This window comes from Varanus komodoensis, unplaced genomic scaffold, assembly GCF_004798865.1.
Source record: "Varanus komodoensis strain SLA01 unplaced genomic scaffold, ASM479886v1 scaffold2, whole genome shotgun sequence".
Classification (NCBI taxonomy): Eukaryota; Metazoa; Chordata; class Lepidosauria; order Squamata; family Varanidae; genus Varanus; species Varanus komodoensis.
In genome coordinates, this window is record NW_025335568.1 from 28,344,051 (window position 1) to 28,366,324 (window position 22,274).

A 22,274-nucleotide genomic window follows, 5' to 3' on the forward strand; every position below is an offset into this window, starting at 1 on the left:
CCCCCCCCCCCCGAGATCTGCGGGAGAGGCCCTTCTCCGGGACCCCTCTGTGAAGGAAATTAGGAGGATAGGTACTTGGAGGAGGGCTTTCTCCGCGGTGGCACCCAATCTATGGAATGCACTTCCCAGAGAGGTCTGCCTGGCACTGTCTTTATTTGTTTTTCGGCGCCAGGCGAAGACCTTTTTATTCAAACATCATTTTAATTGCTTATATTATTTGCTTAATTCTTCGGCCAGGGCGACTTATTTTATAATGTTAATGTGTTTTATATTTTTAGTGTTTTATATTTTAACTGATGTTTTGTAAGCCGCCCCGAGGCTTCGGCAAATGAGGCAGCATAGAAATTTTTAAATAAATAAATAAGAGGGCATATAGAATAGGAGGTGATCCTTCAGGTATTCTGGACCTAAGCCATATAGGGCTTTATAGGTTAATACCAGCACCTTGAATTGGCCCCAGACTTTAATTGGGAACCAGTGTAGCTCATAGAGGACCGGCATTATATGAGAATAATGTCCGGCCCCCATCAGCAACCTGGCAGCTCTATTTTCTTACCATTTGAAGTATCCAGACCATTTTCAAAGGCAGCCCCAAGTAGAGTGCGTTACAGTAACCCAACCAGGAAGTTACCAGGGCGTGTATCGCCGTTGTTAAGCAGTGCTTGTCCAGGTAAGAACACAGTTGATGGACCAGCCGGAGCTGTAGGAAGGCACTCCTTGCCACTGCCGTCACCTGGATTTCCAGGGATAGCTCTGGGTCAAGGAACACTCGCAAGCTGTGGACCCTGTCCTTTAGAGAATGGGTCTCAAACTCAACTTACCTGGGGGCCGCTGGAAGTAGAGTCTGGGTGAGGCTGGGCCGCATCAAGTATTCCACCACTGCGGTGGTGGTGGGCCGCTCATCCCGCGGCTGGCCCGGGCGCCGCTGGCGCTTTGAAGGCTGCAGGGCTCCTCCCCCGTGCCCCGCCCATCCCAGCAATTGGCCCGCGGGCCATGAGTTTGAGACCCCTGCTTTAGAGGGAGTGCTACCCCGTCCAGGACAGGACCAAAATCACTTACCTGAAAACCCGAACTGCCCACAAAAAGGACCTCCGTCTTATCTGGATTGAGTCTCAGTTTATTGGCCCTCCAAAACTAAAGCAATGCAACACAACAACCACCATAGGACAGCAAACCGCAGCAGCTATAATAATTTACACTGCCCCCCTGCACAACAGCAAATAATAAGCAATATTTAAAACTAGCTCTACAGATAATAAAACACACAGACTTAACTGTTATAATAACTGGACAATGAAAAGTTTTTCACCTGGTTTTGACAAGATAGTAAGGCTGGCACGATGCTCTAGGGGAAGCATGTTCCAGAAGGTACTCTTCTGGTTTTCATCTCCCTTACTTCTTTTGTGGGGGTAGTTCCCTGAAAAGGACCTTGGCAGATGATCTTAAGGGTTGAGTAGAAATATATGGGACAAGCATGGCCTCAAGTCTAGGGTTCAGGGCTTTAAATGTTAGACAAAACTCTTTGAATTGGGCCTGAAATTCAACTTAGAATAAATACTGCAGGAATTTGAAAATCACTTCTTTTCATGGGGTGTTTATATTTTATTTAATGTTTTATTTATTTAAAAATTTTATATGCCGTCCTCTCATGCCTTGGCATAAAGGTATCTAATGAGTAGTGTACACATGTAAATAGTGTAGTCCCTAAAGGGCATATATTTTTGTAACTGATTTTTTTTTTCCAATAGGCAACTAAATCTTCTAAGCACTGCAACTCCTGCAGTTGGAGCATGGCTTCTTCCAATTGATCAAGTGAAGTCCTCTTTAAATAAATTAGAAACAGAAGGAACACTACGAGTTTGTGCTGTCATGGGCTGTATAATGACAGAAGCCTTAGAGGTGGGTAGATTGTTAAGTGACTTAATGTACAAAGCACTATATATCCTTCTGGATCAATGCATGTAAACATCACTGGAAGGAAGAGAAGACTAAGGCCTCTTCCTGTCAACAACAGACGAAGTTTCTGCTGCTGCTAATAGTGATGCCAGAATAGTGGGATCTCTCAGGTTGTTGTGATAAGGTTTCCTCTATATAGCAACCCAGAAGCAGCCGGTAGCACTGCTTCCATGCTTCCCTTAGCCTCAAAGAAGCAGCATTATCTGTCAGGGTCACCAGCAGAGGCTGCGGCTGACATTTCTTTCACTTCTTAAAATCCAGAGTGTCTGGAACTTTGTTTTTTTGTACCCCTGTGGTGATGTGGAAACAGTTTGTGGGGGAGGCTTTAGCTTTCCCTTAATTCAATAACCCCAAAGCTGCTTCCCTTCCTACCTCAGTGATCTTACAGCAGGTTCATTAGGGTGTGGGCAAGGTTTCAGCCTCCTTCACTCCCTGTGTATATGAATACATAGAGTCTTCAGGTCCCATTTGGTCATGGCTTTCGTGTATATTGTGTGAATTGTGCTTAAAATGAATGTATATATGAATTCAAATGTAGTTTGAAAATATTCACAAATTAATGAGATATTGAGTTAAAATTCAATACATGCACAATTGATTTGAATGCAAAATATACTGATGCATCAGTTCCTTCTAAACACGTGCTATATGTACAGCCTTGATGTTACGTTTATGAATTGAAAAATACATGAATACATTGAATTAATGGTTCTCACGGCTCTTAACCACTTTTATATATTTAGAACAAAAGCGTTCACTTCCCCTTGAGGAGCAAGTATAACAGGCTCACTAAATTAGCCCGTTACCTACAAGAAAATCCCTCCTGTTTGCTCTGTAATATATTGCACCATTATCTTCATCAAGCAAACTATTCAGTCATTGAGGATGCAACTATGGTGAGTTACCATTTAAGAATAGTGTCCTGTCAAGAAAAGAGTGATTTTTTAGTACTTTCAATAGTATAGTGCTTGTTATTTCTTAGTATAATCAATATCTGTTAAAATTTCTGCAGAAATATTTTGTGAAAGATTTGTTGTTCATCTCAAAGCTGTATTTCCTTTATTTCTCCCTGAAATATTAAACTTGGGTAGTGAATGTGAACAGAAATGGAATTTAAACAAGAGGGTGGCAATATGTTCAGGGGAATCTGAAGATTTGTAGAAGCACCAATTTAAAAATACAAAAACAAAAACACCCCTTTAGGACTTTGCCTTGTGAGAACCTTAAGCAATTATGAACTCGATGAAAGTTTCATTTTGTTCCTGGTTCACATGAGGTGTGAAATAACAAGATTATGTGGTTGGGTATGCTCAGTGCAGTGGGTCATGTCACATACTATGTGACCTATTCAGCAATAACCTTCTTCAGCTTGTTCAATTCTTTAGGCAGTTGCAGATGAGAGCATGGCCATTCCAGTCTGGTCAAACTTGGCTGATAAATTAGAATTCAGCCCAGGTATTATACATGTTGGAGTTTGTTGAGCAGTATTAGACTTTGAACAAGATGTAGATTTTAAGGTTGCAGTCAAATGCATATTTATATGAGGGTAAGCCTGACTGAACATTGTCCTATTTCTTCTTTTAAATGGTGATTCAGTGTTTTATTATATTTTCAGTGTATTTTTACTGTTTTCATTAATATTGTGTTTCTATTTCTTAGATACCTTGAATTTTTCCAAAATATAGACATTAACTGCAATAAACAAATTATATATAAAACACTTATGAGCAAGCAACACATATATGATTGCAATGTATGGTGCTACAACACTTTCTTTTTGCTTGTCATAGTAGACAAATATGGTTCCTTTTCAGAATTAATTTGTAGAATATCCTGAATGTGTGTTTGTCTTCTAGAGTGATGGCCTTCCTGCTTTGGTGACATTAAAGAAAGGTCTTATTGCATTAGCTAGGCAGTGGATGAAATTCATTGTGGTAACACCTGCCTTCAAAGGTGTGAGTTTACATAGGCCGGCTCAGCCAATGAAACTCCAGTCAACTGTACCCCATGAGCAAGAAGATGCATTTGGCTTAGACAATGGAGGCGGTCTTCAGAGTGACACAAGTGCTGATGGAGCGGAATTTGAGTTTGATGCAGGTATTGTTGTATTTCAGTTACCCTTCTCAAGTTTACTGGCTTCCATAAACATCAGCTTAAACCTTCTCTACCCTTCTGCTTATTTAATATACATGCCAGGTAAGGAGCCACAAGTATTGACCATCCTCTCATGCAACCACCATTGTAGACTGGGGCAGGTCAGAATGGCTACAGCCCTATTGCTGTATACTGACTATCCAGATTTGGATATATATTAGATTTTGGTCATCCAGATTTGGATTATGTCTATGGGAGTGAGTTGGATGTGGCTACCTGACATGGGGAAAGAAAGAGGAGTGGCTGCTTAGTGAAGATTGGAAAAGAAGGAGGACATAGGGAAAAGATTTTTTGTACCAAATGTGAATGAGAACTTATAGGCCAGTGATGGTGAACCTTTTAGAGACCCAAACACCAACCCAAAATCCACTTACCCATCGCAAAGTGCCAACACTGCAATAAAACCTGAAACCTGAGGTTTTAGTTTAGAAAAAACAACTCACAGCCAGTCCAAGCAAATATATGTATCTCCTTGGCAGCTCACTGACTGGCCATGCAAAAGCTCGGATGAGTTGAGGCTAATGAGTCGCGGCTTGTGACATCGTCGCCTGGCTCTGCTACTCCTTTCCGAGCATGCGCGTGGCCCCTATGTGCACTGTTATCTGATGCTTGGCTGCTGGGGTGATGCTCGGATGACTCTTGGTTCGCATGCCAACAGAGAGGGCTCTGCATGCCCGCTGTGGCACGCGTGCCATAGGTTTGCCACCACTATTATAGGCTCTCCTAGTAATAAGTGGGCTTAGTAAACAATAGCTGGTTATATTTCTCCTATCATTAATTAGTACAACTGTTACATGTTCCAGCCACTGTTAGTGAACATACAATGCTTCTGGAAGGAACTGGGACCCGCCCCCCACCTGCTGGCGTTTCCTCTGGACCTGTGAGTGGGGCTGAGTTTATGAGGAAACTATCAAAGACTCATACACATAGTGATTCTGGTCTTAAAATAAAGGTAAAGCTCCTTTGCTTCTACAATGAGGAAAAAAATAAAGTATAATTATAGTATTTAAGGAAGAAAAAAACCACAGTTGTATCATTGCATTTGAAATCATGTATACAGCTTTTAGAATGTTACATAGACTATCACAGTATTATGTTTCTGAACAGTTTCTAACAATACAGCATCAATAATAATTCAGCCTTCTGTGCACCAGGCATGCTGGACTACAGCTTGAGGTGATGGGATATCTGAAGTAACTTTCACCTGCTCCATAACGAAATTATGTCATTTATATTATGTCATTCCTGTATTATATAAATATAAATGAACTAGACTAAAAGCTCTAATATAGGGACTGTTAATCTTATGCTGTGGAAACATTTTTCCAAATGGTTTTTCTTATTAAATATAAATAACCATAATATAGGATACATATATTCATGTTTTAGGGTATCCATCCATATCATTCACTGAGCTATACTAGTGGAGATACAGCTACTGATTCGCCAGTACATGTTGGCCGTTCTGGACTGCATATCCGAGAAAGCCCAAGAAAAGAGAGTCTACTCAGTTACTTGACAGGAAGTTTTCCTAGTCTACATAATCTCTTGGAGGGGACTCCTCAAAGAAGTACTACAGCTCCTAAAAGTAGTTCTTTGACAAGAACAGGTACTAAATCATTGTACTATGCTCACTTTTAGTGATGAAAACTTCATGTGATGTGTTAATTTCACACATTAATGGATATTTTCTATATATGTTGTCTTCTAATGACCCATTCCCTAGGGATTTCTTCCTTACTTTCCACTAGTAAGTAGAAAGACTAAACCAGGGGCTGGATATCAAGCACCAAGCACTTTTATGTAGTAAGTTAATACGTAAAGTAGCAATAAATCAACACAGTTCAACATTAGTCCAGCACTGTTCTAAAACTGGAATGGAAGACACAAAGTATTTAAGGAATTGTTTTTATGCTTTGGAGATTTATTGCCATGCCAGTTGTAATTGAGTCTAAGAAGGAAGTAGAAAGTGACTATTAATTCATTCTGCTTTGAATCTTACTTCAAAGAATCTGTCTTGTAGTGAAGAGAGATGACCCCCCTTCCCCCATTGACTGGAACACATGGGCAAGTAGAAGGAGAATATATGGTTTGGTGAATATTCCATTCTTCTCCATCTCCCTATCACACAAAAATGCATCTACCCTGCAGCCTATAGGATCCTCTGTTTTGCTAGAAAACCAGTCTAACAGAGATTTAATGGCAATCCATCTTAACATATGGAATAGTGGTTGAAAAGGAATAGTCATGGTGCCTATCTTCTTTAACAAATTATTAATAAAGTGTTTGAATTTGTTTTAAGCGTGCTACCTTGCAGCAACAAGCATGTTTAAGAGCAGAGAATAGTAACAATAAATAATTTGGGAGGCAGGGGACAAATACTATCTTTAGATCAAGGCATACTGATGAAGGGGTACACTTAAGCTCAGAAATGAAGGACTCTTAGTTCAATGTATGATATGGGCTAATGACTGGGACTGTTAAATATTTTCTTTTTTGCCACTCTAGATTTATGCACATGTAGTAGTAGGTTGTTGTTTTTATACTCTTCTAGTAAATACTATGCCCTCTGAAATGTTATCTGAACATCCTTTACTGTCGGAGCCATCATCTGTGAGTTTCTATAACTGGATGTCAAATGCAGTAGGAAACAGGGGAGGTACTGTACAAGAGTCTCCCATCACCAAAACTGGACACAATAGTCTCCCAACAGGTATTGATTTGAGTTCAGTGTTTGCTTTAGTATTCTAATAGGATCAAGTTAGCACCCTATTTTAAATAAGCTGCTTTTGAGTTACCAACTGTATCCGGGGGGGTGGGGGACCCTTAAACATAGACTGCTATACTCAACCCACTTCTTGTTTAGTGAGTATATCGTTTCCAGAAGGGACTACACAGATTTCTCAGTGTCTGTCCCCCTCCCCACCACATTTGATTTTCAGTCAGACTGCTTGTGAACATAGAGGATCAGTACCTTGGTGATAAAACAGAATGGCAAGTTCAGGGATTTGACTTTGTATTAGCTATTTTACTACCATTCTAAAAGTGTCCAGTAATTTCCATCAACCAGGACCCAGCTCTCTGCTGATCATTTTCCTATTCTAGTTGTTACTTCTGTATGAGTGGGTGATTAACCTGCTGAAATTTACAAAAAGTTTTTCCTTTAGACTTGAATTTAAGATGTTTTCTTTCTCAAGAAGCTGAATGGGCTACATAAGTTAGGACTGAGTATGCTAGCATAGTTAATATGAGAATATTTTATAAGATTATACAATATTATGTAAGAATATAAGAATTAATATGAGAACTATTTTGTAGGTGTGGCCCCAAATCTTCCAACTATACCTTCAGCATCTGACTTCAATACAGTACTGTCTAGTGATCAGAACACATTGGATGGAACTCATTCCCAGCACAGTACTAGTCAAGATGATATCGCTGGTATTGAGGAAGGTAACCAGGGATTCCCTGCTGTACAACTTGCAGATGCCCAAGTGAGTGTTTTTAAAACTGGAGGATCAGTTGCAATGAACTTCTTCTCTAACAAAAAAGAAGCTATATTAGGTGACCCTAGACATCCAACTATAGTAAATTTAATAGCAGTTCCAACGTTCTGTGTTTTTTCCTAATCCATGAATAAAAATGTCTCTGAATCTGCTTTGCCAGGTTCTCTTAACGAAATGAGAATCTGTGGAATGCAAGTATAGCTGCATCTTGTATTTAAAATCCTCATGTGTTATTCTGGAAAGATTTGATGATTTATGTTCTTTGAGTTCTTTGAGCTATTGAGACTACAGCAGGGGTCCTCAAACTTTTTGACCAGGGGGCCAGTTGAAAGCTGCCAGTGCTGGGCGTGGGCCGGAAAGGTGGTGGAGCGAGCAAACCACTGCCTCCTGCGTGCATGGGCATGGTGGGCCAGACTATGGTTTGTATAGATCCAGGACAGATTAGTAAGCATTATGAATGTACCATTTTCCTTTCTCATTTGTCTCACGTGTGGAAATATTTTATAAGAATGCTAAGTTATTGCCAATAATATTTAAAACATGCCATCCTGAAATGTTTAAAAGAATTGGAAGGACAAGCTTGTTGCTATAGTTGTTAAACAATTTGATAGATATACACCTGGTTTTGCTTTTAATAGGTTGTTTTCAAACCTCTTCTGAGCCACACAGGGATTCAGTCTCAGGATGCAGTGCCATTGTGTTACAGGATGTACTTTGGGGAGCACCTTTCATTCTCAGGGACTCTAGATTGCCTTAGGGCAGACATTGTTGATTCAGATACAGCAAAGGAAAGAAGAAGCAAAAGAGCACGAAGGTATGGTGCTAAATTGCAAGAATGTGTTTGATGTTAAAGAGTCTCAGCGTATTGTATAATCACTCCAGATTTTTTGTCCATTTCTGATTTCAAGAATATTATGAATTAGGGATATGAGAGGTAAAGTAGTTGAAGGTGAAGTAGGGGTAGCAGTTTTTAAAATATTACCTTTAAAATATAATTTTAATTGCTTAAATGGTTCCGAATTTAAGGATTATTCTTATGAACAAATGAGTAAGATGTCATTTGTTCTTATGAGCAAATGAGTTAGATGTGTATGAGTGACAAAACAACTATATGGCCCAACATAAACCCATTATAAGCCAAGAACCACACAGTCATCATTTTGTTATGCCAATTCATTTATGTGAATTTGTTTTTAGTCGCTTTGATGCTGGATAATTATAATTCATATCCTTGCATTGTTGAGTAGTCTACAGTTCTCAAGACAACTATAGAATAACCAAATACAAGTACATGTATTGTATTATACAGCAATAAATGGTCTTTGAAAATAGAGTGAGATTAATGTTATCTGATGTGTAAAGTTAATTAATCTTTTAAAATTTTTCCCCCTTAGGCAAGGAACAGTCAGTCTTCCTCCACTTGAATTTAAACCAGCATTGATGTTGGAAACATTCAGCATCAGTGCTGTTATAATGGAGAAGTCAGTGTCTACACCTCAAAACTCCACCAATGCCCTTGCTTTTCATGACTTTAATAAGCGTCATTACAGCACCTTTCACTGCAATTTTACAATCTCATGTCAGTCAATAAGTCAGCATGTGGATATGGCACTAGTTCGCCTTATCCACCAGTTTAGTACCATGATAGATGATATCAAAGCTACGCAAACAGACATCAAACTCAGCAGATACACAGCTGGCTCAGCTTCTCCCACACCCACCTTTAAAACCCGCAAACACAGAGACTTTCGTTCTTCTGACTTCAGTCGCAGCTCCCGAGGGAGTCTTAATGGTGTCAACAGAGTAAACAATGTGAAAAGCAAACGCTCAAATAATGAGAACAATAAAAAAGAAATTCGAAGCAAAAATTCACTTGGGAGGTCAGAAAGAAGAACTTCTAAAGTTTCCAGGAAAGGATCAAAGGATGTTGTTGATCATGTGACCATTCATATGGATGATTCCGATTCAATTACAGTATCAGAGCAGAGTGAACCTTCTGCAGAGTGTTGGCAAAATATGTATAAACTGTTGAACTTTTATTCTCTTATCTCGGATCCAACAGGGATTTTAGAAAAATCTTCTGAAACATTTTATCCAGCAGGTAAGGAAGTTTTTAGAAAATTGTCCCACAATATTTATTAGCTACTCTTATGCTGAAGATTTCCATTGTTCCAGCAATATACAGAACTTGCAATTTAAGGAAAATGGATGTAGCTGAAAGAAGAAGATAGGCTTTTAAGAAGAAATAGGAAGTTGTGAACTGACAATTCTGAAGTTGCAGCTGTTCAGGAAAGGCTGTAGTGGGATTACCAGTCTAGCAGGCTAAAATGTTAGAATTGTTGAGTCAGTAAACTGCGTGATTTTTGGTTAAAGTTGTATGAAATTATGAATTATAATTTGTCTTTTTCATGTTTAGAAGATTGACATTTATAGAATCAAGATTCTCTGTAGCAATAATGGTCACTAATGCTGGCTGAATTCAGGTTTCATGTTCCTGATCAGGAATGAGTAATGAGAACATGGAAACCAGGATTCAATAATGGTTTGCACTTCTAGTCTGAAGGCCTGACTTAATTACATTTTATAGAACCCTCTTCAGGTGCTCTTGTCTCCCATGATTGTGCTGCTCTTCCATAAACAGCACAACAGTTTAGCTTCCCACTGCAGATTGTGGTGACAGTCTGAACAGGACTGTATTCATGGAGATCAACTACACAGATTTTCTGGAGTCCTTAATGGTATAGAGAATCTCCAGGAGTACAGGAGCCTCTCTTATTCTGACTGCTCCCTTCCAGGTATACAGGGTGGCAGATATAATGACAGTGGGGTTGGAGCTGTTGTACCTCTCACGTGTTTCCTCAGCATGAGAGAAAAAATGCCTGAAGAGGGCTTATATGTTAAAGTGAGTTGGTTTGAAATAGGAGATATTCTATTAAGCCGGGAGTACAAAAGATAAGGGAAGGGAGCAGGGAGGACAAAGAATGTCTTTAGCCTATTGCTCAGTTTGGCGTGAATTGGCATATGAATTGGTGACTGGATGAGAGCCAGTGTGGTGTAGTGGTTAAGAGCATGGGACTGGGACTCAGAGGATCTGGGTTCGAGTGCCTGCTCAGCCATGGAGCCAACTGGGTGACTTTGGGCCAGTCACAGGCTCTCAGCCCAACCTACCTCACAGGGTTGTTGTGGTGGGGATAAGATGGAGGAGGAGATGTAAGCTGCCTTGAGCCCTTTGTAGGAAAAAGGCAGGATATAACTCCATAAATAAATAAATATTGGAAATGTGACATCTGCATATAGCCAGTTACAAGTTCCCTTACTTTTATCTGACTGGCAGTATTATAATTTGTGGTTTTGGGTCTATCTGAACTTAAATTATAAAACTGTATTAATTGTGCCCTGTAGTGCAGTATTTTTTTCTTCACTGAAACTTTTAAAATATTTTCATGGTATAAGTGTGACTCCATGGTGTAATAGTTTACAGTTATAGGGCTATAGTATGGAAATTATTAATGCAAAGTGTAACATCTAAACTGAATTCATCAGAGCATAGCTGGAAGTTCTGCCATGAAAAAAACAATATTTAAATTTATAATTCTTTAATGAAGAAAGTAATGGTAGATTCTTGGTTGTATCAATTCTGTCACATTCTTATTGGATTGCTGTATGTTTCTTATAGGTGTCCGGAGCCCTACTGAACCTACTTGTAGGGTTGCATTTGAGAATGAGCAGGATAACAGCAGCTTGAGCAGATCACAGAGGAAACGCAGTTTGGTAACATCTGAACCTCAGCATGTGACCCTGATAGTCTTTGGAATAGGCATGGTAAATCGCACACATCTTGAAGCAGATATTGGTGGGCTTACAATGGAATCTGAACTGAAGAGGATTCATGGAAGTTTTACACTCAAAGAAAAGATGAAAGGTAGAAAGATTTTCTGAATAAAACAAAGGTCTCCCTGTCAATATGCTATAAGAAGATGGACAGAACTATTTTTGACAACCCTATTTTTAATTGCTGAAATATACAATCATTCCCATGTTTAGCTTATTTTAATAGAGAATATACATTGTGGTACATCGATAGAGTGCTAAAATAGAATTAAGGAGACCTGAATGACCTTGGTCCAGTCACCAACTCTCAGCTTATATCTGCAGGGTTGTTGGAAGGATAAAATTAGGACAGGGAGAAGAATGAAATTTTCTTTATCAGAGAGCAGATGTCTGCAGTACCACAGAGGGCATTCCTTGCTTCAGGATGGTGCATTCTCCTGGCTTTACTACTAAATGCATTTCTAGGAAAAGGAGCTGTCCAGTTCTGCAGACCAGACTAGAAGGGACAGATAGCCCTTCAGTCCATCTCTAGATTACCTCCATCAGTGATAACTTGCTGCTGCTGCTGCTGCTGCTAAATTTAGCTTGAACTAGAATGAACTGTGAGTTCTTAGAATAAACTGGAACCTTCCAGTCAGGCAACTGGAACACTGGACATTTCTGGGATGTGTTCCATATTTCCATAAGCACTTCTCTATGTATGGTGGAAGCCTCTGAACCTAGAACTGATCCTGGAAGTATTAAAGAAATAGAGAGAATTTCCACCATGACTCTCAGAGAACAGAAATTGACAGTAAGAACATTTGTGTGTTTTCCCTGAACATCACAGAAAGTATTCCTTACTTGTGCTGTGTCAGAGCAGTAATGCTACAGGTACAGGGCATTCTTACAAGCATTGGACACACCTGGACTATTACACTGTGTCAAATGCTAAGGAGTTGGGTCCTTAAGAATGCCATCTCAGCCCAGCGTCCCGGGATAAATCATGTATAAATGCACCTTGCTTACTTGCTCCCTGAAGAATTGTCATCCAAGGTGAGGTATATCCTCCATAAAGCACAGGAAAATCATGAACTTCACTTTGAGCTCCTTGGAGGAAAGCTGGAATAGAAATATACTTAATTTAATTAATCAAAACTAAGTGGAAAGAGTGCATAAAATAGTCTGCATGCAAATAAAATATTCAGCATCAAACTTTGCTATTAAGTATTTCTACGTAGTCTAATCTGTTCTACAATGATTCCATTAAATATTTGCTAGCAGTTTAATGTAATTACTTTGCTGTTCTTTGTCTAGAGTCTTTCTACTGACCAGGAAATATACAAATAATACATAACTCCAGATTATTTTTTTCTGTTTAAAGATGTACTGCATCAAAAGATGACAGAGACATGTGCTACTGCTCATATAGGTGGTGTTAATATTGTTCTTCTGGAAGGGATCACACCAAATATCCAGTGAGTATGAAATAAAGCTCATATTTATCCTTGAATTTGTGTTTGTAGTAGAAGATAGCAATCGTCCAATCAGCGGGCATGTTTGGACATCAAATTAAGCCACCCTGCAAATGAACCATGATGAATTGCTTGTTCACTGAATAGCCCACAGTACGATTAAATTGACTTATTATGGGTTATTCCCCCTTTGTTCCCTCTCATTCTTCCAACAGGCATCATCACATATTCCAGTGTCCTCCATAGCAGAACTATCTTTTCTTTCCTTTCCCACTCCAATTGCTACTGCTTTTAGCACCTTTTTTGTTTTGCTTTGTTTTTGCAGCCTCAAAAATCCCCACTACAGTAGCATTTTTTCCAATCCTTGAAAGTCATACAACTCATCCATTATGGTTATGATTACTTATTTTTTTTGTCCATTTTCACAAGTGCATTTTATAACTATTCAGTATTCATAGCCTAGCCTGGCCCAATGTCCTTATTTGTTTTGGCTGTCAAAGAGAGTGGTGAAGTGGAATTGCTAGCAGTGTCCTATAGGCTCATTTGTGCATGGTTGCAAGTGGCAAGTTATCAACTGAAAAGTAACAGTGAAAGACGAAAACACATCTAAAAAAGATGCACCAAGTGTATGTGGAGATCAGTATCTCCCACTTAGTTATCCAGGTCTTCTGGATTTTAAGAGTTTATCTGATAGTTCTCTGTACCCTTCATCTTTTCAATATTTTCTCAAGTCTCCAGCTACTCCTAAAAGGAGAGGTATTAATTAATTAATTCCTTCTTTCTTTAGGGGGCTCCTTTTCAGCACACTTAATCTGCTGCAATGACTTCAAATGACTGTGAAGTAATAGAGATGAATTTTGTGCATCTACTGTATCTGCTACAGGGGTACACATTTTCCTTCCATTAACTTCCCAGTCCAAAAAAGGGGCTTAAATATTCCCAACACTTAAAAAAAAGCAAAACCTTAGAGGATGCCAGAAAGGCACAGAGCAAATGGGATGTCAGCACCAGCAGTGCTTATACCTGTCTATCCCCTGGTGGGGCCTCACAGTCTTCTAATTTTTTTTATTTGTCAGAGAACTGCAGTAACCATAGCAGTAAGTACTTAGAAAAGGAGCCATGAAAAGCCATAAATATATCTGCTTTTTGGAGTAGCTGAATTGTCAGGGAAAAATTCCCCCATTTCTACTATAGTCATCTGAGACAGGCAAGGAAATTGATCAGGAAAGACTATGTATAACAGCCAAAACAGATCAGTTTTGCATGAAAAACAAGCAAATGAAAAACACACAACCCTCAATTGTGTATTTCTGAGGCACTGAAAAATCAATTTAAAATAACTAAGGAATGAGTGACAGTTCTTTCAAAGTGCCATAGCAGCACTGGAGAAACAAGAGCCCCTGGCTGGCAAGATTGTGATAATCAAGCAGCTCATGTTTTTTTGTAGCTCTTGGTGAGCACTGCAACTCATGATAAAATGAAACCGCTGGGTTTCAGTCACTATTGTAGGCTAGAAAACCCCTACAAAAAGCCTTAGTTCCCAGCATGATTTGCTCCCCAATAAAACTCCAGGTTTAGATGACGTAATAACCCACCATGGATGACTGCTTGTGCTGGGCTGCCATTATAAAGCAGGGATGGACAGAAGGTAGATTTCCAAGTGTTTTGAACTTCAGATCTCAAAAGCCCCTGCCAGCAAAGTAAATGGTTAGGAATGTTGGGAGTTGGTCCAAAACATCCAGTGATCTGCTTTTTGATATAAAACACAGGTTCCAATCCTTCTCCTTTAGACATTTAACAGAATTTCAAAGATATCCGAGTGAGCTGAGAATGACAAGGTGATAAAAAAGAAATGCCTTTATGCTTCTATCTTTCTTTTAAGCATGGATGTATAAATAATAAAAATTAATAAACTTGTGCATTATTACTGAATGGCTAATTCCTAGTAGGAAGTGGTGGAGTTTCATCAGTTTACCTAGTCAAGTTTGTATAACAGGATTTGAAATAATCTTTGAAATATATTAATGCAGTCATCAAGACTAAATGGATGTACCTAAGCATCTTACCTTCTTGCGTATTTTTTGTGTGGCTTGTATTTAACATGAGTCTAAGTTCTATCAATTTGAATTTATTGCTGTTTCTCTTTCCTCTTTCTACCAATGATCACATTATTAGCTCTTTTTCTTGACTCGGCAAAAATTCATGGCATGCAAATTTATATTCTTAGTATTAATACTGACCCATAAAATCAGCTATATCAGATCCATTCCACTGTGTATAACAGTTTTTAGAACACCAGTTGACTTTTAGTGCTGGGTTCTATATTCACTTATCATTTTAAGCAAGCTATAAGTTCCTTTGTAGTGTGCTACTAATGATTTTACTTTCTGTAATTGCATGCGGATGCTGGTCTTCACATTAATCCATTAAAAGTGAACATAATTTGTTTCAATATTCTGTATGTTTTGCTAATGCAGCCACTTTTCCACTGTTGATATAGTTCAAAAGTGCATGATTTTCTTTCATTAAACACTTAAGTTAGAATAGTAGGCCACTACAGAACATAAATGTTCACATGTTTTTTTCAGTACTACCTAAATAATCCTTGGTATGTTGTTATGGTTGTGAAGAATATTTTCAGCTGTTTGAAAGACCATGGAAACAGCTAACTTTGGGAGCAGTTTGCCCTGAACTATTGTTTGATTTTCAGTATTGTATTAAGTAGTGGAATATTAATTTTCCTGTGATACTTTAGTACCAACTCACTTTCAGGATCAGCATTAGTCAGCGATTAACAGGATAAAGTGTTTACTAGCTACTACATGTGATCCCAAAAGATAGCTAACACTTTTTTACGTTAATACAAAAGCCTGATCAGCAAGAACAATGCTGTCAACGGCTGCTAGTTGTCGTGATGGTTATATCCTACTTGAAGTATCAGAGGTGACATTCCTGTGTACACCAGCTGCTGGAGAAGTTAGAGGGGTTGGTGCTGTCACAATCATGTTCTGCTTGTGGATTTCACACAGGCAAATGATTGGCTGTGGTGCAAACAGAATGATGACTAGATGGGCTTTGGTCTCATCCAATGTGGCACTATATTAATAGTGTTAGAAAAGTAGAAGTGATAATTGGTCCTTAAAAATGTGAGATAGATGCTTCTGTTGAGAGTTCAGTGTACACTTCAAAGTGTGCAAAAGACCCTAACATGAACTGACTTTTCCATTTAATTGGAGAGAGTAGCTTAGCATTACTTTTTCTTTCAGCAGCCAGAAATATTAAGCTCACTAAATGAATTATCAGGTCTTTGAGAGAGTTGCTCCCTTTCAGCCCCATTCTTGCAAGACATCACTGCTTAAATATTAATATTATCAAGCAATTGATCATATTGTGGGATACAAATATCTGACTAATTCTTTTGCATGACTGTTTATTCTTCGCTTTGCTTTGTTTTTGTTGTTGTTTTTTTGCTTTCTTCCAATCTTCACCCGTAGACTGGAGGATTTCCCTACATCACCAACAAGCACTGCCAAACAAGAATTTCTGTATGTCACATTATGTTTAAATGGCTTGCAGTTAACACTGTGTGTAGTATAGTTAAAATGTGTATTATTGTCTTTAAACGTACCCAGCTGTTCCTTAATTATAGTTAAAATGAATTAAACCCTAGTATATTAGTCAATGTATATTAGAAAAGCTTCATGTGTTTGCTTATCTGTTGTAATCTGTTGCATGCTATAGTTGTGCAATAAGGTGTTCTTTTCCTTCAAATCTTAATAATACAGTCACTTTTTGCAGTTACTAAGGGAGGCTGTAATATGAAGATTATGTTGTAGGGTTTAAATCAAGGCTATAATTTCGATGCTTTCTAGGTGTTTTGGACTACAGCTTCCATCAGTCAGAACCAGCATGACCAGTGATTATGCATTATGAGAGTTGTACTACAAAAAATCTGGAAGGCATTGTGTTGCCTGTCCCTAAACTATGTTGTATAAGTTGTCTTGCTGCTGACATGTCAGGAATGGCTCTGTGTCTACAGCAAAATGTGTGTGCTATGGGGCTGGTTCAATTCTTTAAAAGTACCTTAAGTTAAAATTAGCTCAGTTGTTGGGGTTCACAATTTTATTGTTCTGGCAAGAGTAATATAGTCTTGGGGTTGGCTGAGTGTTCTTCTAACAGATGTTCTGTGTTTTCTTAGGCACTAGACGTACTTCTTACAGGCTGCACTATATCTAAAAGAATCATAAATCAGTGAACAATAGCAGTAACAAAATAAAAATAAGATATTTTCAATGTAGCAATTATACTAGTAAAACTTTTAGTCAGGGAAAACTTGTTAAAATAAAACACTGGAAAACAACAACATTGGCATATGCTGAACATTCCTTGGCAGTATCAGTTAATGTTGCAGTGTGCATGCTCTTTCTCTTGGGAAACAGCTTATACCACAATAAATTCAGTGTTTGAGATAGCTTTCAACTTTGGTTGTAAATTTTATAAATACAGTATATGGAAAGAAGGATCAGGTTGTTCTTGCCTATATGAGAAGCCTTTAAATGGGATAGTATAAGATCGGTTATTTGAAATAAGGCCACAATCCTAATCATGCTTATGTGGAAGTAAATTTCAGTGAAGTTTTTGGGACCTCATTCCATGTAATGACTGAAGTTCACAATACTTATGGGCATATGGGATTCTGACTGTAAGTCTTGGAATGAAGTATGTAGGGGAAACTTCCACTTAACAAAGCAAGTCATGGTCAAGTATTGGGCAGTGTTTCATTTTGCTAGATAATCTTTCACATGTTTATGACCGAACTGAAAGTATCAAACAAAGTAGCTGGCATTTGTCATTTTAATTTATTGTAATGAAATAATAGCTATGTTTTGGCCTCCTCTATTTTTCTATTAAAAATACAAATTGTATGTTCTCTCATTCTGCTCACTACTTGACTATATGAACTGGTAGCCTATTTGGCATTAAAGCTAATGTAAATAACATTGCAGTAGCATAGGCTGCTTTTAGTGTTAACACCAATGGGGTGTGCTGGTGCAATGGGTTTCCATAGAAAATCTGCTTCACCAGCAAAAGCTCTTGGTGATGCAGTATTGGTGGTTTACATTAATGTAGTGTAATTTACATTATTTAGTTGAAATTGTTTGGTTGAAATTACATATTGGAAGAGATGTTCTCTTAAATAGCCGCTAATATGGAAAATGTGCTCAAAATGAAATATAATACATATATGGAGAGAGGTGCATGGCATATGTGTGTGTTGTCTTTCTTCCCAATACTGTCTTGTTGTTTTTATAATGATTAAAATTATTTTGCTCTGTGTGGCCATATACTTAATTAAATCAAATGACCACATTGACAATAGGAATGTTCTTACCCTTGCTTATTTTGAGTAATCTTTGGCTGATGCCTGCTTAGACCATTCATTTCAGTATAAAGTAGAATCATATAATGTAAAATTGACTATTTGCTTCTAATGATTTGGTAAGCATGCATATTCTCACCCAGTATGTGTTGAATGTCCTTTCCTGTCAGTATATAACTACAGACCTCTGACTTAGACATGCATAAACTGAAGACCTTGCATATCTCATTTCAGTAATTAGGCATAGCTGTTTCCTTAAATTGTTTATTAATTTATTATGGTGCAAGATAATTCAACCGAAATTTTAAAGCATATAAACATATTCTTTGTTTCTTCTTAGAACTGTTGTGAAATGTAGCATTGCCAAATCACAGGCTCTTTATAGTGCCCAAAGGGGGTTGAAAACAAATAATGCTGCAGTCTTCAAAGTAGGAGCTATTAGCATCAACATTCCTCAACATCCAGCTACACTTCATAGTATGATGGTGCGCAGTTCTCATCAGCTTTCCAAACAAATCTCTGATCTCATCAGACAGCCAAGTGTTGTGTGAGTATTGTAACTGTAGTGATTTGGAGGTGTGACTTGCTACCTAGTTTGTGCTGAATTTGCGTGGTCAAACTAAAATTTAATGTTTTACAGCATGTATAGTACCCAATAATTGGTCTGTATCTTTTGTATCAATAGTCCACAGCCTTCAAAAGAAGATACCGCAACACCATTACCTGCAGAAAAGACACCTACAAGTGTAAATCAGACACCCATTGAAACAAATGAATTTCCACAGCTGCCAGAAGGTTTGGAAAAGAAGCCCATAGTTCTTAAATTCAGTGCCATGATTGATGGTATTGCTATTGGAGCTGCACTTCTGCCATCCTTAAAAGCTGAATACAAGATGGGAAGAATGAGAAGTCATGGAATGACAGGTAACAGTATTCCATGAAACTTCATAAAATAATGGTTACTTATAGAAAACATGGAATGGAGTGTGAATGTTGAGTTCTTGGCCCTCTCTAATTCTACTTCTAATACATTTCACTGTGATTAAAAGACCTCTTTCAGATACACTCCAAAACTTGGACAAAGTCATTGGAATCTTTATCTCCCAGTTGAAAGATGGAACTCTGTCTCCCTCTCTGCATTTCATGCTGTATTGCAGCATATGTGTGAAACTCCTCTCCATTTGAAAATAAATTTGCAAAGCAGCATGAAAGGAGCTACTTGCAATGTTTAAAACTAGTCAGCTAATTCTTTGATTTGGTTCTTCACCTGTTAGAAGGCCATGGCAAAGTGCAGTTGTTCAGATGCTTGGCTCAAAAGCAGAAATTGGAATGCAGATGGGGTGCAAAAATCATTTGTAGCATTGGCAAATATAGTGTGACAATTGCTGTAGTGGTGCTCTTTTTATTATATATTCAGTTTTCAAAATGTTGCTGTTGGATATGGTAGAGTACATCATGGTGAACTTTTCTTAACCAGTAGGATTTTAACTTTGTCATTTAACAGCAGTCTCTGTCATTGCCTGGGAAGCCTGTATAACATTTAGAATATGAGCTGATATTCATAACACATGGGTGGAAGTGATAAACTGAAGTGGTAGAAATTCAGCCTGCTTTGCTGCACACTGTTAACATGAAACAGCAATTTAAAATTCTTCCTCGTGTAGAATGAAAACACCCAGCATGTAGCCAACAAGCACATCTAAGAGCCGTTTAGCAGAACTTTCTCATCAATATATTATTTTAGTGATCATATGGCATTTATTTTGTACGAAGGAGCTTTCAGAAATAGTACTCTTGTCCTACATTTAGAAGTGGTACAGTATAGAATCTTAACACCACATTGGTAAGTGGGGGATGGCTACTTTCGTACTTACAGTGCAAACAAATATCTTTTACTTTCACAGGTGCACAAACAAGGTTTACATTTGAGCTGCCAAATCACAAGTTACGGTTCACTTCCAAAGTCTCTGCCACTGATATGTCTACCATCCCTCCCTCAGCAAGTCTTAACCTTCCTCCTGTCACAATGTCAGGGAAATACATCATGGAAGAGCATGATACCTATTCAGATCACATATGGAGTATAGATGAACTGCCCACCAAGCAGGGCTATTATCTCCAGGGAAACTATTTGCGTTGTGTAGCAGAGGTTTGTATTTAAATCTGCCTTTACTATTTCAAAACCTTCATTTGAGTTTTCCTATTATATATGTATGTTTACATGCTACATCAGTAACAACAGTTACTGCAATAGTAATAGTAATCATCTGGAGCAGAAACTAGTATCACCATCTTGTTTGTATTTCAAGCTTGAGAAATTCTGCTTTAAAGAGTATGTTTTTAAGTTTGCTATTATCTGCTTCAAGCCTCTCTTAATCATTAATTATTTCATGGTTTATAAGAGACATCATGAATTAATGTTTTTGTCTATCTGTTTAGATGTTTCTCTTTTCCTTTTTCAGGTTGGGTCTTTTGAACATAATCTTACAACAGATCTTTTGAACCATTTGGTTTTTGTGCAGAAAGTATTTATGAAAGAGGTCAATGAAGTCATACAGAAAGTCTCAGGTAAGCCTAATGGCTTTAGAATGTTACTACACAATTATCCTAGTTAACCCTAATTTTGCTTCCTTGTGTTATTTGAACCCTCAAATAATGATTTTTATACCAAAATGTTGGCTATAACTTTTTCATAATGCTGTGTAGGCAGGAGTAGACATTACTGATAATTAATGGATCTGCACATTTTGATCAAAATGTGTTTTTCCAAACACTGCTGACTGGTATTTGGATAAAATGATGAAGTAAATAATAATTGTAGATTTACAAGACAAACCTAGGCAAATCTGGACAAAATCCTATGACTGATGAACACAGACTGGCCAGTCATACAAAACTAGACCCTCCACTTGTGAGTCATGCACCCAAATAACTGATGTTTTATGGCATAGCTCCAGTAACTCTATAGGGCAAGTTGGAGTGTGAATATGTTGTAATACTGTGAAGGAAAGTATGAACATTTCTGATGCTATCTATGCATTTATGGAGTTTTTGTTTAGTTACACTTAGTATCACACTATTTTGAAGATTCCAAAAACTTTTGCTTCAGGATTTAATTTGAACAGTAGACATGGATGATTCATATCTGATCTTCCAGTCATTACATAGCATATTTTAAAATCCACAAATTAAATGAATTGAAACAAGGGCTGAATCAAGTTGTCCAGTGATGGTTGGAAACTGGAAAGATGGGTTCTTCTGTAATCCTCCTGGAGTCCCAATCCTGTAGCTGATATATTTTTTTAATCATAGATCTCTAGCAGGTTTGTTTTGCTTCTTAAGTGGGATGTGGTGTGGTGTAGTGGTTAAGAGCGTGGGACTGGGACTCAGGCGATCTGGGTTCTAGTCCCCGCTCAGCCATGGAGCCAACTGGGTGACTTTGGGCCAGTCACAGACTCTCAGCCCAACCTACCTCACAGGGTTGTTGTTGTGGGGATAAGATGGAGGAGGAGATGTAAGCTGCTTTGAGCCCTTTGTAGGAAAAAGGCAGGATATAAATCACAATATAAATAAATAAATATAAACGTGTTTAGTAAGTTAGATCGATTATGCATTTTAGCAATAAAATATATGAAAATCATAACATCCTTTGCAAAACTTGGAACAATTATAAAAATACTTTACACAATTGCAGGAGGAGAGCAACCTATTCCCCTTTGGAATGAACATGATGGAACAACTGATGGAGAAAAGCCAAAGATTCTCCTATACTCTCTGAGCTTGCAGTTTAAGGTACAAATCGATTCTGTTCAAAAGAAACATACTCAAATCTGAGTCAATGATAACATTTTAAATGGTAAAATCAGTAATCAAGAGTATATTGGAGATCTATTTTTAAACCACCTGTCAGTGTATCACTTATTAGTTCTTCAGGATATTTGTGGGTCAACAATTAAGTTACGTTCCGATATTACACTAACTAGTCCTCAATAG

The 22,274-nt window shown here is 38.0% G+C and overlaps 1 protein-coding gene across 7 annotated transcripts in view; it reads left to right on the forward strand.

Moving 5' to 3' along the window:
- KIAA1109 (KIAA1109 ortholog) overlaps positions 1–22,274 on the forward strand; it is a 109,488-nt gene that overhangs the window by 62,740 nt on the left and 24,474 nt on the right. For 6 of the 7 annotated variants that reach the window (XM_044429283.1, XM_044429288.1, XM_044429286.1 and 3 more), the window contains 17 exons: positions 1,749–1,899; positions 2,700–2,852; positions 3,813–4,053; positions 4,914–5,062; positions 5,500–5,719; positions 6,665–6,823; positions 7,429–7,604; positions 8,255–8,430; positions 9,011–9,717; positions 11,293–11,538; positions 12,811–12,904; positions 16,396–16,446; positions 18,622–18,828; positions 18,967–19,205; positions 20,186–20,430; positions 20,744–20,849; positions 21,976–22,073. In XM_044429283.1, the coding sequence (XP_044285218.1) occupies positions 1,749–1,899; positions 2,700–2,852; positions 3,813–4,053; positions 4,914–5,062; positions 5,500–5,719; positions 6,665–6,823; positions 7,429–7,604; positions 8,255–8,430; positions 9,011–9,717; positions 11,293–11,538; positions 12,811–12,904; positions 16,396–16,446; positions 18,622–18,828; positions 18,967–19,205; positions 20,186–20,430; positions 20,744–20,849; positions 21,976–22,073 (3,418 nt within the window). The remainder of the gene's footprint in view (positions 1–1,748; positions 1,900–2,699; positions 2,853–3,812; positions 4,054–4,913; positions 5,063–5,499; positions 5,720–6,664; positions 6,824–7,428; positions 7,605–8,254; positions 8,431–9,010; positions 9,718–11,292; positions 11,539–12,810; positions 12,905–16,395; positions 16,447–18,621; positions 18,829–18,966; positions 19,206–20,185; positions 20,431–20,743; positions 20,850–21,975; positions 22,074–22,274) is intronic. The other variant, XM_044429284.1, reaches the window with a different exon arrangement.